The sequence below is a fragment of the Thamnophis sirtalis genome, unplaced genomic scaffold (assembly GCF_051295495.1).
Source record: "Thamnophis sirtalis isolate CommonGarterSnake01/CBP01778 unplaced genomic scaffold, rThaSir2_p1.2 scaffold_1, whole genome shotgun sequence".
Lineage (NCBI taxonomy): Eukaryota > Metazoa > Chordata > Lepidosauria > Squamata > Natricidae > Thamnophis > Thamnophis sirtalis.
Genome location: NW_028261381.1, coordinates 167054173 through 167074258, shown reverse-complemented (window position 1 = coordinate 167074258; position 20086 = coordinate 167054173). Strand labels below are relative to the sequence as shown.

The window sequence follows — 20086 nt, the reverse complement described above, 5'->3', positions numbered from 1 at the left end:
GCAGTGGTGGGATTCAAATAATTTAACAACCTGTTCTCTGCCCTAATGACCAGCTGCGTGGGCGTGGCTCGGTGGTCATGTGACTGGGTGGGTGTGGCCAACTCAACGTCACTCACATCGATGGGCGCTTCGCCTTAGTTGTGACAATGTAATAAGGGTTAACTGGAGAGGCAGTTTCTGTAAGCAGGGCAATAAAGATCAGGCTAGAAACAACACCACAATGTTTCCTTCCTGCCTTCCTTACAGGATTAGCCCTGTTAAGTGGAAAAAAACAAAAGGAGGTTTCTTCCAACAACCGGTTCTCCAAACTGCTTAGAAAGTTAACAACCGGTTCTCCTGAATAGATGCGAACTGGCTGAATCCCACCAATGACTACTAGGTGCTGCTGGTGATGAGCATTCACTGCCAGCATTGACATTTGTTTGGACATCCATCTATGTGAGATAAATGGGAGCAAAGATGAAAGTTACAAGCGTTGTGTGCCAGGTCACAAGCAGAGTTATATGGCAAAGGGAGAAAGAGAGAGAAGTTGCCTAGTATTCCTCATAGTCCCTCCACTATGTCAGTGGCCTGAAACATGGGTTTTGTAGTCTGAAGTAACGACTGAGGAGACCGGTCTGAGATCAACGGAACGGTTTATTAACAGCAACTTGGTCAAGTAACAGGCAACGAAAAACCCCCGCCTGACAGCTATTTATACAGCGAGCTGTCAGACGGGGAACCAATGAGAGTACAGGGTTTCTCCCGCCAAGAGGCAGATGCATCCTGGCCAATCAGAGGCGCCTTGCACAGCGCCATCTGCTGGCCAGGACACAACACCGGGTCATTTATGAATTCTTCTGGAAGAATGCTGAATCTGGTGTAAAGGCAGGCAGATAACATGGGCAAAAGAACACAGCTTTTAACTGATAAAAGATACTTTAAATGAAATCTCAAGAGCCAAGTTAGTGTTCCAATATCTCAGGGGCTGCCTCAAAGAAGAGGGAGCGAAGCTATTCCCCAAAGCATCTGAGGGCAGGACAAGAAGCAATGGGTGGAAACTAATCAAGGAGAGAAGCAACTTAGAACTAAGGAGAAATTTCCTGACAGTTAGAACAATTAATCAATGGAACAGCTTGCCTCCAGAAGTTGTGAGTGCTCCAACACTGGACATTTTTAAGAAGAGATTGGATAACCATTTGTCTGAAGTGATGTAGGGTTTCCTGCTTAAGCAGGGGGTTGGACTAGAAGACCTCCAAGGTCCCTTCCAACTCTGTTATTATATTATAAATTAGTATAGTGGTTAAGGCAACAGGTTAGGAGCTACTGCCAAGATCCTGGGTTCTAGTCTTGCTTTAGGCATGAAGCCCACTGGGTAAGTTTGGGTCAGCCTCTCTCTCTTAACCCTAGAAAGAAAAAGGCAAGGACAAACCACTTCTGAAAAAAGTGCCAAGAAACCTACAAGAACTGATCCAGGCGGTCATCAGAAATCAATAATGACTCAAAGACACATTCCCCCATATTTCAGCCCTGGGAAAGAAGGGAGCCTAAGAAAGATTTAAAATAATGCCATGTTACAAGAAAGGACAGAGAAAACTTGCTGGTATACCTAACAAGAATAAAACAGAGTCCAATAGATCTTTGTTGTTGTTCGAGTCGTGTTCGACCCATCATGACCCCATGGACAACGTTCCTCCAGGCCTTCCTGTCCTCTACCATCCTCTGGAGTCCATTTAAGCTCAGGCCTACTGCTTTGGTGACTCCATCCAGCACCTCATTCTCTGTTGTCCCCTTCTTCTTTTGTCCTCAATCTTTCCCAGCATTAGGCTCTTCTACAGAGAGTCCTTCCTTCTCATTAGCTGGCTAAAGTATTTGAGTTTCCTCTTCAGGATCTGGCCTCCTAAAGAGCAGTCAGGGTTGATCTCCTCTAGGATTGACCATTTTGATCGCCTTGCAGTCCAAGGGATTCACAGTATATAGAACTTATAAAGTTTTATTTCCTGATCAGGCCAACCTGATGTACTAACAACTGTACCCAAAAGTAATCCAAGGGTCATGCTAGTGGAGTGCATTGACTGAAACAAAGGGACATATTTGGGCATTTGAAAGGTAGCTGAATCCTCCATCCTACTCTCCCATCCACAAATCACTCAATTCCAGTGATGCTGACAGGGGACGGAAAGGAAACATATTCAAAGTAATCCACTATTTGGGGCCCTTAACCTGACCTGAATTACAATTGTAAGAGCAGTACCCTTTCCCAGCCCTGCTGCCAAGAACTGGACCCAGCCATCAGGCAATGTAATTTATGCTGGTATATTTTTCTGCTGAGTGAAGAACTGAAGGAATGTATTGTAAGGTTTTGCCGTTTCTTTAGAACTTTTATAAGGGTAATCCTTGTTTAGTAACTGCCTTCTTTAGTGACCGTTGTAGTTTTGATGGGATGAAAAAGTGACTTTGCAAGCAATCTTTGCATTTGCAACCTTCACAGGTCTATTAATCGAGGGAAAGTTGAAGATCATCACCGTTTCATTTAGCAACTGCTTCACTTAATGATTGAATTGCTGGTCCCAACTGAGGTGATAAAATGAGGACTACTATAGAGAAAAGTCCTTAGCATAAGGATAGACCAGATCACTGCAACCAAGTTCTCAGCTTCTAACATCTCTGGTGAAATCCAGAGACAATATAGTACAATGCTTAACCCTCTGCAGCCACAGAAGCTTTCTGGTGAATTTAGCCCAAACTTTCTCCCTCACCCCAATGTAACAAAGAGTTTTATGTGAAAAATATGAAGAAGGGGGAGCTATTTGAATGAAAGGTGAAATATACAACCAACAAATTAATATATTCCATTATAATAAGTATAGTTGAATATCTGCCTAACCTCATGAAAATCAGTAGCCAAGAAAAATAAGGCAGGGAAAGACTGACAAATGCCCCAAACAAATACAGAGAAAATTAATAAACTTAAATCAAATTGATGAAGGAAGCAATCGCATTGGTGCTTATTGTAAGGAAATACATAGAACTACTGTACAAAATATCTGCATGATAAAAGGCATCAAAAAATAAAGACACTTGGGAATCTTTTTACAGGTGGTTAGAGAATAGACATACGAATTAATAGTAAAAGAAATTTAAAGTACAGAAAATGTCTTAATAGTTAATATAACTAATAGAGTTAAATAAATCACAATGGGATTGTTATAATATTAGATACTTAAAGTAAGGTATTGGAAATTAAGCCAAGATGAGATGAAATAATGAATACGATTGTATATTTTAATGTTGGCACAAAATATTTGTATCCAGATGACATACCGGTTAATGAAAAATGGATTGTTTATATAAAAATAAAATAAGAAAAGGACGTACACAGACAAAAAAGTAAAGAAACAGTGATGCCAGCAAAAAGAATGAAAACTTTACTATATCTTATGTTCTATAGCAAATTGCAGTTTAGAAACTTTGTTCTGTCCTTCATACTACCTTAATTTAATCCCAATTATTTCTATCCTTTCAGCACCAACAGGAACAGTAAAGGGAAAAACTGAAACAGAAATGGTGTTCATTACTACAAGCAAAGAGAATATAACAACAAATGGTGTATTCACCAAATCAGCCACAGCGATCTCTCATACAGAGAGCAGACAGTCATCCAGTTTTTTAACAATCAGCTCTACGAAGGATATTAGCCCTTCAGAAACCACAAAATTAGAAACCACAAGAAAAGCAACAGTGGCTTCTACGCCACAGAATATAGCATACTCCACACCTTTGCCAGAGACCACCATGTTTGAATCCATCACATCAGAAACACCTACGGCTGCTCCAGAGAGTACTGCAGCTTCAGCTAACAGTACCATGGTGACTTCACCCACTATGGTAACCACAAGTACGATTCCAGAGAGCAAAGCAGTCTCTGTAGCAATCCCAGCAACCACCTTGACTGCATCCACCACATCACAAACTGCCACATCTGCCTCTGAGACCACAACGCCCTCCAGCCCTTTCCCTGAGAGTTCCACAATTAGTAGTAGTACAACAAAAACCACTACTCAACTTCCAACGACCATGGAATACTTAACTACTTCTCCACCAACCATCTCGTTGAAATCAACAACAAAAGAAACAGCCACTTCTCCCCCAGAGACCACAATGACCTCCAGCGCTATAAAGACTACTAGCTCTTCAGAAACAAGTACTCAACATTCTATCACCACAAAATACCTGGCTACTTCTCCAGAGGCCACCACACCTGAATCCATCACATCAGAAGCAGCCAGCTCTCCAATGAGTACAGTGCCTTCTACGGCATCAGCAAAGAGCACAGTAACTTCTTCTATTTCCAAAACCACAACCCCAACTCCAAAGAGCACAGTGTCCTCTACATCTTTTTCACAGACTAGCATGACACCATCCAGTTCACCAGTGACCACTTCTGCTTCATCAAGTAGTGCGACATCTGTAACTCCCATAACAGGTTCCAGAGGTCCTTCTACTTCCGAGCAAAGGTCCACCTCTGTTCCGGAGGGAACAACACATACAACCATTTTGGAAAAGAGCACCATAACTACTACTAGTACACCAAAGACAGCTTCCATGTCAGAGAGCCCAGCATACTCCACACCTTTCCCAGAGACCACCATGTTTGAATCCATCACATCAGAAAAAGCTACTGCTGCTCCAGAGAGTACTGCAGCTACAGGTAACAGTAGCATGGTGACTTCTCCCACTATGGTAACCACAAGTACGATTCCAGAGAGCAAAGCAGTCTCTGTAACATTCCCAGCAACCACCTTGACTGCATCCACCACATCACAAACTGCCACATCTGCCCCTGAGACCACAACGCCCTCCAGCCCTTTCCCTGAGAGTTCCACAATTAGTAGTAGTACAACAAAAACCACTACTCAACTTCCAACGACCATGGAATACTTAACTACTTCTCCACCAACCACCTCGTTGAAATCAACAACAAAAGAAACAGCCACTTCTCCCCCAGAGACCACAATGACCTCCAGCTCTATAAAGACTACTAGCTCTTCAGAAACAAGTACTCAACATTCTATCACCACAGAATACCTGGCTACTTCTCCAGTGGCCACCACACCTGAATCCATCACAACAGAAGCAGCCAGTTCTCCAATGAGTACAGTTCCTTCTACGGCATCAACAAAGAGCACAGTAACTTCTTCTATTTCCAAAACCACAACACCAACTCCAGAGAGCGCAGTGTCCTCTACATCTTTTTCACAGACTAGCATGACACCATCCAGTTCGCGAGTGACCACTTCTGCTTCATCAAGTAGTGCAATATCTGTAACTCCCATAACCAGTTCCAGAGGTCCTTCTACCCCTGAGCAAACGTCCACCTCTGCTCCGGAGCGAACATCACATACAACCATTTTGGAAAAGATCACCATAACTACTTCTGCTAGTACACCAATGACAGCTTCCATGTCGGAGAGCCCAGCATACTCCACCCCTTTGCCAGAGACCACCATGTTTGAATCCATCACATCAGAAACAGCTACGGCTGCTCGAGAGAGTACTACAGCTTCAGGAAAGAGTACCATGGTGACTTCACCCACTATGGAAACCACAAGTACGATTCCAGAGAGCAAAGCAGTCTCTGTAGCATTCCCAGCAACGACCTCGACTGCCTCCAGCACATCACAAACTGCCACATCTGCCCCTGAGACCACAACGCCCTCCAGCCCCTTCCCTGAGAGTTCCACAATTAGTAGTAGTACAACAAAAACCACTACTCAACTTCCAACGACCATGGAATACTTAACTACTTCTCCACCAACCACCTCGTTGAAATCAACAACAAAAGAAACAGCCACTTCTCCCCCAGCAACCACAATGACCTCCAGCTCTATAAAGACTACTAGCTCTTCAGAAACAAGTACTCAACATTCTATCACCACAGAATACCTGGCTACTTCTCCAGTGGCCACCACACCTGAATCCATCACATCAGAAGCAGCCAGCTCTCCAATGAGTACAGTGCCTTCTACGGCATCAGCCAAGAGCACAGTAACTTCTTCTATTTCCAAAACCACAACACCAACTCCAGAGAGTGCAATGTCCTCTACATCTTCTTCACAGACTAGCATGACACCATCCAGTTCGCGAGTGACCACTTCTGCTTCATCTAGTAGTGCAATATCTGTAACTCCCATAATCAGTTCCACAGGTCCTTCTACCCCTGAGCAAACGTCCACCTCTGCTCCGGAGCGAACATCACATACAACCATTTTGGAAAAGAGCACCATAACTACTTCTGCTAGTACACCAATGACAGCTTCCATGTCAGAGAGCCCAGCATACTCCACACCTTTGCCAGAGACCACCATGTTTGAATCCATCACATCAGAAACAGCTACGGCTGCTCGAGAGAGTACTACAGCTTCAGGAAAGAGTAGCATGGTGACTTCACCCACTATGGAAACCACAAGTACGATTCCAGAGAGCAAAGCAGTCTCTGTAGCAATCCCAGCAACCACCTTGACTGCATCCACCATGTCACAAACTGCCACATCTGCCCCTGAGACCACAACGCCCTCCAGCCCTTTCCCTGAGAGTTTCACAATTAGTAGTAGTACAACAAAAACCACTACTCAACTTCCAACGACCATGGAATACTTAACTACTTCTCCACCAACCACCTCGTTGAAATCAACAACAAAAGAAACAGCCACTTCTCCCCCAGAGACCACAATGACCTCCAGCTCTATAAAGACTACTAGCTCTTCAGAAACAAGTACTCAACATTCTATCACCACAGAATACCTGGCTACTTCTCCAGTGGCCACCACACCTGAATCCATCACATCAGAAGCAGCCAGCTCTCCAATGAGTACAGTGCCTTCTACGGCATCAGCAAAGAGCACAGTAACTTCTTCTATTTCCAAAACCACAACACCAACTCCAGAGAGTGCAATGTCCTCTACATCTTCTTCACAGACTAGCATGACACCATCCAGTTCGCGAGTGACCACTTCTGCTTCATCTAGTAGTGCAATATCTGTAACTCCCATAATCAGTTCCACAGGTCCTTCTACCCCTGAGCAAACCTCCACCTCTGCTCCGGAGCGAACATCACGTACAACCATTTTGGAAAAGAGCACCATAACTACTTCTGCTAGTACACCAATGACAGCTTCCATGTCAGAGAGCCCAGCATACTCCACACCTTTGCCAGAGACCACCATGTTTGAATCCATCACATCAGAAACAGCTACGGCTGCTCGAGAGAGTACTACAGCTTCAGGAAAGAGTAGCATGGTGACTTCACCCACTATGGAAACCACAAGTACGATTCCAGAGAGCAAAGCAGTCTCTGTAGCATTCCCAGCAATGACCTTGACTGCCTCCAGCACATCACAAACTGCCACATCTGCCCCTGAGACCACAACGCCCTCCAGCCCCTTCCCTGAGAGTTCCACAATTAGTAGTAGTACAACAAAAACCACTACTCAACTTCCAACGACCATGGAATACTTAACTACTTCTCCACCAACCACCTCGTTGAAATCAACAACAAAAGAAACAGCCACTTCTCCCCCAGCAACCACAATGACCTCCAGCTCTATAAAGACTACTAGCTCTTCAGAAACAAGTACTCAACATTCTATCACCACAGAATACCTGGCTACTTCTCCAGTGGCCACCACACCTGAATCCATCACATCAGAAGCAGCCAGCTCTCCAATGAGTACAGTGCCTTCTACGGCATCAGCCAAGAGCACAGTAACTTCTTCTATTTCCAAAACCACAACACCAACTCCAGAGAGTGCAATGTCCTCTACATCTTCTTCACAGACTAGCATGACACCATCCAGTTCGCGAGTGACCACTTCTGCTTCATCTAGTAGTGCAATATCTGTAACTCCGATAATCAGTTCCACAGGTCATTCTACCCCTGAGCAAACGTCCACCTCTGCTCCGGAGCGAACATCACATACAACCATTTTGGAAAAGAGCACCATAACTACTTCTGCTAGTACACCAATGACAGCTTCCATGTCAGAGAGCCCAGCATACTCCACCCCTTTGCCAGAGACCACCATGTTTGAATCCATCACATCAGAAACAGCTACGGCTGCTCGAGAGAGTACTACAGCTTCAGGAAAGAGTAGCATGGTGACTTCACCCACTATGGAAACCACAAGTACGATTCCAGAGAGCAAAGCAGTCTCTGTAGCAATCCCAGCAACCACCTTGACTGCATCCACCACGTCACAAACTGCCACATCTGCCCCTGAGACCACAACGCCCTCCAGCCCTTTCCCTGAGAGTTTCACAATTAGTAGTAGTACAACAAAAACCACTACTCAACTTCCAGCGACCATGGAATACTTAACTACTTCTCCACCAACCACCTCGTTGAAATCAACAACAAAAGAAACAGCCACTTCTCCCCCAGAGACCACAATGACCTCCAGCTCTATAAAGACTACTAGCTCTTCAGAAACAAGTACTCAACATTCTATCACCACAAAATACCTGGCTACTTCTCCAGAGGCCACCACACCTGAATCCATCACATCAGAAGCAGCCAGCTCTCCAATGAGTACAGTGCCTTCTACGGCATCAGCAAAGAGCACAGTAACTTCTTCTATTTCCAAAACCACAACACCAACTCCAGAGAGTGCAATGTCCTCTACATCTTCTTCACAGACTAGCATGACACCATCCAGTTCGCGAGTGACCACTTCTGCTTCATCTAGTAGTGCAATATCTGTAACTCCCATAATCAGTTCCACAGGTCCTTCTACCCCTGAGCAAACCTCCACCTCTGCTCCGGAGCGAACATCACGTACAACCATTTTGGAAAAGAGCACCATAACTACTTCTGCTAGTACACCAAAGACAGCTTCCATGTCGGAGAGCCCAGCATACTCCACACCTTTGCCAGAGACCACCATGTTTGAATCCATCACATCAGAAACAGCTACGGCTGCTCGAGAGAGTACTACAGCTTCAGGAAAGAGTAGCATGGTGACTTCACCCACTATGGAAACCACAAGTACGATTCCAGAGAGCAAAGCAGTCTCTGTAACATTCCCAGCAACCACCTTGACTGCATCCACCACATCACAAACTGCCACATCTGCCCCTGAGAGCACAACGCCTTCCAGGCCTTTCCCTGAGAGTTCCACAATTAGTAGTAGTACAACAAAAACCACTACTCAACTTCCAACGACCAAGGAATACTTAACTACTTCTCCACCAACCACCTCGTTGAAATCAACAACAAAAGAAACAGCCACTTCTCCCCCAGCGAGCACAATGACCTCCAGCTCTATAAAGACTACTAGCTCTTCAGAAACAAGTACTCAACATTCTATCACCACAAAATACCTGGCTACTTCTCCAGAGGCCACCACACCTGAATCCATCACATCAGAAGCAGCCAGCTCTCCAATGAGTACAGTGCCTTCTACGGCATCAGCCAAGAGCACAGTAACTTCTTCTATTTCCAAAACCACAACGCCAACTCCAGAGAGCGCAGTGTCCTCTACATCTTCTTCACAGACTAGCATGACACCATCCAGTTCGCGAGTGACCACTTCTGCTTCATCTAGTAGTGCAATATCTGTAACTCCCATAATCAGTTCCACAGGTCCTTCTACCCCTGAGCAAACGTCCACCTCTGCTCCGGAGCGAACATCACATACAACCATTTTGGAAAAGAGCACCATAACTACTTCTGCTAGTACACCAATGACAGCTTCCATGTCGGAGAGCCCAGCATACTCCACACCTTTGCCAGAGACCACCATGTTTGAATCCATCACATCAGAAACAGCTACGGCTGCTCGAGAGAGTACTACAGCTTCAGGAAAGAGTAGCATGGTGACTTCACCCACTATGGAAACCACAAGTACGATTCCAGAGAGCAAAGCAGTCTCTGTAGCAATCCCAGCAACCACCTTGACTGCATCCACCACGTCACAAACTGCCACATCTGCCCCTGAGACCACAACGCCCTCCAGCCCTTTCCCTGAGAGTTCCACAATTAGTAGTAGTACAACAAAAACCACTACTCAACTTCCAACGACCATGGAATACTTAACTACTTCTCCACCAACCACCTCGTTGAAATCAACAACAAAAGAAACAGCCACTTCTCCCCCAGCGAGCACAATGACCTCCAGCTCTATAAAGACTACTAGCTCTTCAGAAACAAGTACTCAACATTCTATCACCACAAAATACCTGGCTACTTCTCCAGAGGCCACCACACCTGAATCCATCACATCAGAAGCAGCCAGCTCTCCAATGAGTACAGTTCCTTCTACGGCATCAGCAAAGAGCACAGTAACTTCTTCTACTTCCAAAACCACAACACCAACTCCAGAGAGCGCAGTGTCCTCTACATCTTTTTCACAGACTAGCATGACACCATCCAGTTCGCGAGTGACCACTTCTGCTTCATCTAGTAGTGCAATATCTGTAACTCCCATAACCAGTTCCAGAGGTCCTTCTACCCCTGAGCAAACGTCCACCTCTGCTCCGGAGCGAACATCACATACAACCATTTTGGAAAAGAGCACCATAACTACTTCTGCTAGTACACCAATGACAGCTTCCATGTCGGAGAGCCCAGCATACTCCACACCTTTGCCAGAGACCACCATGTTTGAATCCATCACATCAGAAACAGCTACGGCTGCTCGAGAGAGTACTACAGCTTCAGGAAAGAGTAGCATGGTGACTTCACCCACTATGGAAACCACAAGTACGATTCCAGAGAGCAAAGCAGTCTCTGTAACATTCCCAGCAACCACCTTGACTGCATCCACCACATCACAAACTGCCACATCTGCCCCTGAGACCACAACGCCTTCCAGCCCTTTCCCTGAGAGTTCCACAATTAGTAGTAGTACAACAAAAACCACTACTCAACTTCCAACGACCAAGGAATACTTAACTACTTCTCCACCAACCACCTCGTTGAAATCAACAACAAAAGAAACAGCCACTTCTCCCCCAGCGAGCACAATGACCTCCAGCTCTATAAAGACTACTAGCTCTTCAGAAACAAGTACTCAACATTCTATCACCACAAAATACCTGGCTACTTCTCCAGAGGCCACCACACCTGAATCCATCACATCAGAAGCAGCCAGCTCTCCAATGAGTACAGTGCCTTCTACGGCATCAGCCAAGAGCACAGTAACTTCTTCTATTTCCAAAACCACAACGCCAACTCCAGAGAGCGCAGTGTCCTCTACATCTTTTTCACAGACTAGCATGACACCATCCAGTTCGCGAGTGACCACTTCTGCTTCATCTAGTAGTGCAATATCTGTAACTCCCATAACCAGTTCCAGAGGTCCTTCTACCCCTGAGCAAACGTCCACCTCTGCTCCGGAGCGAACATCACATACAACCATTTTGGAAAAGAGCACCATAACTACTTCTGCTAGTACACCAATGACAGCTTCCATGTCGGAGAGCCCAGCATACTCCACACCTTTGCCAGAGACCACCATGTTTGAATCCATCACATCAGAAACAGCTACGGCTGCTCGAGAGAGTACTACAGCTTCAGGAAAGAGTAGCATGGTGACTTCACCCACTATGGAAACCACAAGTACGATTCCAGAGAGCAAAGCAGTCTCTGTAACATTCCCAGCAACCACCTTGACTGCATCCACCACATCACAAACTGCCACATCTGCCCCTGAGACCACAACGCCTTCCAGCCCTTTCCCTGAGAGTTCCACAATTAGTAGTAGTACAACAAAAACCACTACTCAACTTCCAACGACCAAGGAATACTTAACTACTTCTCCACCAACCACCTCGTTGAAATCAACAACAAAAGAAACAGCCACTTCTCCCCCAGCGAGCACAATGACCTCCAGCTCTATAAAGACTACTAGCTCTTCAGAAACAAGTACTCAACATTCTATCACCACAAAATACCTGGCTACTTCTCCAGAGGCCACCACACCTGAATCCATCACATCAGAAGCAGCCAGCTCTCCAATGAGTACAGTGCCTTCTACGGCATCAGCCAAGAGCACAGTAACTTCTTCTATTTCCAAAACCACAACGCCAACTCCAGAGAGCGCAGTGTCCTCTACATCTTTTTCACAGACTAGCATGACACCATCCAGTTCGCGAGTGACCACTTCTGCTTCATCTAGTAGTGCAATATCTGTAACTCCCATAACCAGTTCCAGAGGTCCTTCTACCCCTGAGCAAACGTCCACCTCTGCTCCGGAGCGAACATCACATACAACCATTTTGGAAAAGAGCACCATAACTACTTCTGCTAGTACACCAATGACAGCTTCCATGTCAGAGAGCCCAGCATACTCCACACCTTTGCCAGAGACCACCATGTTTGAATCCATCACATCAGAAACAGCTACGGCTGCTCGAGAGAGTACTACAGCTTCAGGAAAGAGTAGCATGGTGACTTCACCCACTATGGAAACCACAAGTACGATTCCAGAGAGCAAAGCAGTCTCTGTAACATTCCCAGCAACCACCTTGACTGCATCCACCACGTCACAAACTGCCACATCTGCCCCTGAGACCACAACGCCTTCCAGCCCTTTCCCTGAGAGTTCCACAATTAGTAGTAGTACAACAAAAACCACTACTCAACTTCCAACGACCATGGAATACTTAACTACTTCTCCACCAACCACCTCGTTGAAATCAACAACAAAAGAAACAGCCACTTCTCCCCCAGTGAGCACAATGACCTCCAGCTCTATAAAGACTACTAGCTCTTCAGAAACAAGTACTCAACATTCTATCACCACAAAATACCTGGCTACTTCTCCAGAGGCCACCACACCTGAATCCATCACATCAGAAGCAGCCAGTTCTCCAATGAGTACAGTGCCTTCTACGGCATCAGCAAAGAGCACAGTAACTTCTTCTATTTCCAAAACCACAACACCAACTCCAGAGAGTGCAATGTCCTCTACATCTTTTTCACAGACTAGCATGACACCATCCAGTTCGCGAGTGACCACTTCTGCTTCATCTAGTAGTGCAATATCTGTAACTCCCAGTTCCAGAGGTCCTTCTACCCCTGAGCAAACGTCCACCTCTGCTCCGGAGCGAACATCACATACAACCATTTTGGAAAAGAGCACCATAACTACTTCTGCTAGTACACCAATGACAGCTTCCTTCTTAACTACTTCTCCACCAACCACCACATTGGAGACCACAATAACAGCAACAACCACTTCTTCCCCAGTGACCACAATGACCTCCAGCTCTACAAAGACTACTAGTTATTCAGAAACGACTACTCAACATTCTATCACCACAAAGTACTTGGCTACTTCTCCAGGGGCTACCACACCTAAACAAAGTTCTCCAGCGAGTATAGTGCCTTCTACGGCATCAGTAGGAAGCAGAATAACCTCTTTTATTTCTACGACCACGGCACCAACTCCAGGGATCCTAGTATCCTCCACATCTTTCCCAGAGAGCAGCACCAGAGAATCGCTTGTGACTTCCACCACCCCTTCCATTCTGGAGAGAACTACTTTGATTCCTGTAGGAGAAGAGATCTCTACTACTTCCACTTTAGTTTCTTCAGTCTCCCACCAAATGGAATCTGTTAGTCCTCCTGAGATGAGTGTGACGAGCTTGGGCCCCTTCCGGACTTCTACACCCCCTACAAATATAATATCAACTTCTACTTCAGAGACAAGGACAGGTAAGCTTGTTTTTGCAATGTGTTCTAGGCTACTCTAATTCATTCTCAGGAATTAGACGTTGCTCTGCAGTGATTTACTGCTGATCGGGTAAATAAATCACATATGGCCAGGATATTCTGGACCAATAAGCAATAATAAATTGCAATTACAGGTAGTTCTTGACCATTCTAAACCTCTCTAAACCATTTAAATCATTCACTTAATGACAATTTGAAGGTCCAATGGCACAAAAAAAAGTGACTTAGGATCGTTTTTCACGCTTATGACCATTGTAGCATCCCCATGGTCACATGATCAAAATTTGGATGCTTGGCAACTGGCATATATTCACGATGGGGTCATGTGATCACCTTTTGTGACCTTCTGACAAGCAGAGTCAATGGGAAAGCCAGATTCACGTAACAACTGGCTATTAACAACCTCAGTAACTCACTTAACAATTGTGGCAAGAGAGATCATAAAATGGGGCAAAACTCTTTTAACAATAACTGTGTTGCTTAGCTACAGAAATTTTGGGCTCCGTTGTGGTCGAAAGTGGAAGACTAACTGTACTTTCAAAATATGGAACCTGTATCCCAGTTGCCAAACTTGTGTTACTGTAATACACAACTGAACTGAGTTCATGATATGATGTGCAAAGTGCAATGGAGGGAGGGAGTAAGGGAGGGAGGGAGGGAGGGAGGGAGGGAGGGAGGGAGGAAGGAAGGAAGGAAGGAAGGAAGGAAGGAAGGAAGGAAGGAAGGAAGGAAGGAAGGAAGGAAGGAAGGAAGGAAGGAAAGATGATGTGCCATCAACTTTGGTTTCTATAACTGAGATCCAGTATCTTAAATTATCCAATACAGAAATACCACTGGTCATAATATATACTGCAAAGTACAAAACAGTGATTGATACACTGATAATATACTATTAATTCTGGTTTCCATATCTGAGATCTATTATTTCTCTTCCAGCTGTTTTTCCCACTTCCAAACCTCCAGTGGCAACTAAATGCTTTACGCTCAACTTCACTACAAATAATTTGATGTATAGGCCACAGATGAGTAATCCCAAGTCAAGGATCTTCAGCTCAATGGAAAGAATCTTTGGTAAATTGGTAAGGACATAAATGCTTACCCCTGTGGCTCTTCCGCATCAGATTTTCATAATATAGTCACAATAGTGTTTTATTATTGGCAATAATTACATAGTTTTTTTCTTTATACCTAGCTAGGAGATATATTGAAAAACAGTGACATTGGTCCTGATTTCATCAATTGCAGTTTATCAACATTAAGGTAAGTAACATGGATGGAGATTTTTTTTCATGATGCAAATGCCCCATCAAGGGGATGATTACTCGAAACATTTAATCTATTTGAGAGAACCCATAGTTTGTTTTAATAAAAGTCTCTAACATATCATATTGATATACAAATCTCTAAAAGTGCCGAGGTGGCGCAGAAGTTAGGGTGCAGTACTGCAGGCCACTTCAGCTGACTGTTATCTGCAGTTCAGCGGTTCTAATCTCACCGGCTCAAGGTTGACTCATCCTTCCATCCTTCCGAGGTGGGTGAAATGAAGACCCAGACTGTGGGGGCGATATGCTGACTCTGTAAACCGCTTAGAGAGGGCTGAAAGCCCTATGAAGCGGTATATAAGTCTAACTGCTATTGCTATTGCTATTACTAAAAGACTCCCTTCGGCATTTATATCCCAAATAATTTCTTTCCTTCTATATTCACTTCCTATCACTTCGTTAGAGGCTCCATGGTTAGCTTCTTCCACTTCCATTCCTTCCCACAATAAGGTTTGAAGAGGAATAAAACACCAGATTAAAAATACCATCTGAAAAATTCCGAAAAGGGGATCATAGAACTGTATTAAGTCTGAAATGGAAGACCTCACTATTTACTTTTTAGCCTGCCAGGTAGATCCAAGTGCAACATTACCTATGTGATTACCTCTACAGCTTCTCTGAGTACGTTTCTAGTTCTGTCTTTTCATTCTCAGATCTGTGAATCAGGACAAGGACACCGGAGTAGACAGTGTCTGCTGCTACCGTAAAACTGCTACTGCTCCCGCTTTTGATCGAGTGAAGACGTATCATAAATTCATAAATGAGACCAACGGTTTCACCAAGCTGCAGAATTACAACTTGGACCCAAAGAGCCTTTTTGTTAATGGTAAGAAGCAGATATTGCTTTCATGATTAAAGAGGTTATGAGTTGGCTGGAATTGAATCGGTTCTGTTTTGTAAGTTAAGGGATAGTTCCCCTCTGTGACCCAGTGGAGAAATGCCAGAGGCTGCAAGACTTTCTTCAGGTATACCAAATTTGCGCTACTAAAATCTAGATGACCACTACACAGAAGCAGTGTTTACTGTCATTTGTAGTTTTGCAGTCCAGGCCTGCTGCCTCGGGGCTTCTGGGTGACTTTTCTTAGACTCAGGACCTTCTCAGGACCTTCTTACAAGCAACCACTAGATGGACTTTATCTAGAATTACTTCATAGGGGCTTACTAAAACTAAAGACTATTTGGGGACCTTCAGATAATTTGCAACCCTGCTATCTGAGATTTGTTGACGTCAAATAATTGGAAGTGTGTAGGGGGAATTTATTGTATCTTATTTTTCTCATGGTGGAGGGCTTCAGAGAGACTTTCCATTTTAGTGTGGTTTTGGGCCTTCTTTTGTGACACTTCCCATTTTTGCAATTCTCTTTCCATTTCAGATTATCATGAAGCAACACCTGAGACCAGTAAGTACACTTCACAGAAGTATTTTGTGCCATGGACTCCAACTGTGGTACACAATCTAAAATGTCCAACCTTGTCCCAAATATACTGATTGCAGAGCAGTATGACAGTATGCTCTAGTGTAGAGGCTTTTGCCACAGGCAATGGGTGATAACTACAGGGATGTAGGAGCAGATTGAATATTAGAAGATTTTCCAGATAGTAAAAGCTGTTAACCCGTATACTATGTCAATCCCCAAAGTGGTGTGTTCAGTAGAGATCTTCAAACAGAGAGTGGATACTGATTTCTGATATTCCAACTCTGATTCTGACCATTAGAAAGTCTCCTGTAGAACTAACAAGAAACTGCCTTGTGAATTTATTTCTCACTTGGGACTTTATAGCCATTCCCTTCTGCAAAGTACTCATTTATATTCTTGAATAGCGCTACCATAGTCATGTGCAGTTTTCTCTTCTTAAGACTTCACCCATCAATCTTTATTTGCACAACTTTCTTTTCAGCCACTCCTTGTGCTTCTTGCCCTTTTCTGGATCCACAGCAGATCCAGAATAACAGTTACTTTCAAAGTGTGAAAAGCATCTGCCTGTTCTTAAACTTCTGTAATGCACCACTGAATCCCCTTTGTCCATGACAGAAAGTGAAAAATACAAAATAGTGATTGATGGATTGATTATATGCTATTAACTTTGGTTTCAATATTTGAGATTCACTGTATCTCTTCTAGCTCCTCCTCCCACCTCCAAACCTCCAGTGGCAGCTGAATGCTTTACGGTCAACTTCACTGTGACCAATTTGATCTATAGGCCAGAGATGGCTGATCCCACATCAAGGACTTTCAGATCAACGCAGCTACTCTTTGTTAATTTGGTAAGAAGATCAGTGCATACTTAGTCCAGTAGCTCTTCACTTAGGATTTTCATAATATAGTCAGCAATAGTATTTTACTATTGACAATAAATATATAGTTTTTTCATTAAACTAAGGCAAGGTCTCTTATGTAAATTGGTGAGGACACAAATGCATACTTATTTATTAATTATTTTTATTTGTCAACAATTAAAGGAAACAAGTATTAGTATAGACATGGACATGGATACATGAAAAATGACACAAATAAATGAATATAAGTAAGCAAAACAGCCATAAACACACGAAATAAGTAAATACAAATGCACCCCACCCCCACCCCCCTTTATGGACCTCTTAAGAAATGTATAAGGTCCACGATAGACAGTTTAAGGTAAAAGGTATGGGATTAGATGAACTAACAACAGGATCAGGTAGAGTGTTCAAGACATTTACTACTCTATTGTTGAAGTCGTATTTTCTGCTATCAAGATTAGAGCAGATTACATTTAATTTGTATCTATTGACAGCCTTTGTGTTATTGCGATTGACGTTAAAGTAGTCACTAACAGGTAGGACGTAATGGCAGATGATCTTGTGTACTAAGCTTAGGTTGAAACGTAGACGGCGTATTTCAGGGTTATCCAGGCCTAAAATTTCAAGCCTGGTGGTATAAGGAATTTTATTTCTAATTAGCCTAGTAGCTCTTCCACATAAGATTTTCATAAAATAATCAGCAATTGTGTTTTACCACCACAATAAATTGTTCTTCCTTTACACCTAGATGGGAAAGATCTTGAATACAAGCACGATTGTTCCTGATTTGATCAACTGTAGTTTATCAACATTAAGGTAGGTAATATGGAATGGAGGGTTTTGTTTTTTTTGTGATACCTAAATGCTTTGTTATGGGGACGAAAGAATTCTGATATGGACGTCTCGCAACATCTAGTCATATTTTACAGCAGCGCTCCCTAACCTTTTGGGCACCAGGAACCATTTCTGTGGAGAGAGGTTTTTCCATGGATCGGAGGGCACATGGTTTGACATGCTGCCTGCATCCCATGGTGGGGCTTCGCCTGTTTGCATGGCATGATTTCTGGCATGTCACAGACAGGGACCAGAGACCCGTTTTAGAGAACCCTTAGTTTGTTTCAGTTTCAGTCTGTAACATATCAGATTGATATACAAATCTCTAAAAGACTCCTTTTCATCCCAACCCATTTCTTTGCTTCAATATTCAGTTCCTATCACTTCATTAGAGGCTCCATGGTTAGCTTCCTCCACTCCTTCCCACAATCGGATATAAAGTGAAATTTAAAATGATATACCAGATTGTCTGAAAAACTCCAAAAAGAGGGTGATAGTTCTGTGTCCCTCTAACTGTAGGGAGCCATTCAAGAATGAAGTCAGCTAGGAAATACCCAAAGGGGATTCTGAATACTTAAACCGGGGGGCGGGGGGGGAGAATGAGGTGGCACACAAATGGAACAAACCAGTGTCAACAAAATGGTCAAAGTTGCAATAATACAGCAGACCTGTATTAAGTATAAAAGGCCTTCACCTTTTACTTTTTGGCCTGCCAGGCAGATCCAAGTGTGACCTTACCTCTGTGGAGTTTTCTACAGCTTCTCTGAGTGTATCTCAAGTTGTGTCTTTCTATTCTCAGACCCGTGAATGAGGGCAAGAACACCGGTGTAGACAGTGTCTGCTGCTACCGCAAAACCGCTACTGCTCCCCCTTTTGATCGAGTGAACATATATCGTAAATTCAGAAATGCGACCAACGGTTTCACCAAGATGGAGAGGTTCAATCTGGACCCAGACAGCCCTTTTGTAAATGGTAAGAAGCAGATATTGCTTTCACGACTAAACAGAGTATCAGGTTGGCCGGCACGGAATCAACTCTGACCAATGTCATGTAACTTAAATGATAGTTTCTCTCTGGGACACCTTGGAGAGATGCCAGATGGCCACAAGACTTTCTTTCGCTCTACCAGGCTACTAAAATCTAGATGCTCACAAGATAGCATCAGTGTTTATTAACACCTCATGGTCATTTGGAGACATCACGTGGTGGCTTTGTACTACTGAATGCTTTTTTTCTGATGCTGTCCTAGAACCTTCTTATAAGCAATCATTGGACTAGGTCCGTGATGGCGAACCATAGGTGGCATGCAGAAGCCTCTGGTTTTTGGGTCTCTGCTGTGCATGTGCAGGTGGCGGAATGCATGAGAGAGATCCGCTTTCATGCATGGAGGGGGGGTCGCACATGCATGCACAGGGGGAGCCTGGGGGGTGCAGCATCCCCCCCCCGCGGCCCATTTTTGCTTCCAGGAGGCTGCAGGGAGGCCTAATAGGCCTAAAATGGGTCGTGGAGGGTGTCACATGGGCATGGGGAGTGCAGGATGGTTGCATGCACCTGCACAGGGGGCAGGGAATGCGGGGGTGTCAAGTACGCATTGCATTATGGGTGCGGGCTCGCACATTTTTGGCATGTAACAACAAAAAGGTTAGCCATCACTGGACTAGGTGGATACTTTATATAGAATTAGTCACAGTGGCCTATTTGAACTAAAAGACTGCTCATATTTGGGGATCTTGGGATAATTTGCAACCCTACTATCTAAGATTTGTTGAAATGGTATAATTGGAAGTATTTAGGAGGGCTTTGTTATATCTTATATTTCTCGTGGTAGAGAGATTGGGAGAGTGGTCTTGGGTCTTCCTTTGTGAGGTGTGGTCTTGGCCCTTCTTTTGTGACTTTCTTTCCATTTTTGCAATTCTTTTTCCATTTCAGATTATC

At 44.1% G+C, this 20086-nt stretch overlaps 1 protein-coding gene across 1 annotated transcript in view; it reads left to right on the top strand.

The window, feature by feature from the left end:
* LOC106543001 (uncharacterized) overlaps positions 1–20086 on the top strand; it is a 100531-nt gene that overhangs the window by 28029 nt on the left and 52416 nt on the right. Inside the window, exons 3-11 of the mRNA XM_087704937.1 lie at positions 3506–13696; positions 14651–14793; positions 14907–14974; positions 15690–15862; positions 16410–16436; positions 17160–17302; positions 18066–18133; positions 18951–19123; positions 20081–20086. The exon at positions 20081–20086 is cut by the window's right edge and continues 21 nt beyond it. Coding sequence (XP_087561063.1) covers positions 3506–13696; positions 14651–14793; positions 14907–14974; positions 15690–15862; positions 16410–16436; positions 17160–17302; positions 18066–18133; positions 18951–19123; positions 20081–20086 — 10992 coding nt within the window. The remainder of the gene's footprint in view (positions 1–3505; positions 13697–14650; positions 14794–14906; positions 14975–15689; positions 15863–16409; positions 16437–17159; positions 17303–18065; positions 18134–18950; positions 19124–20080) is intronic.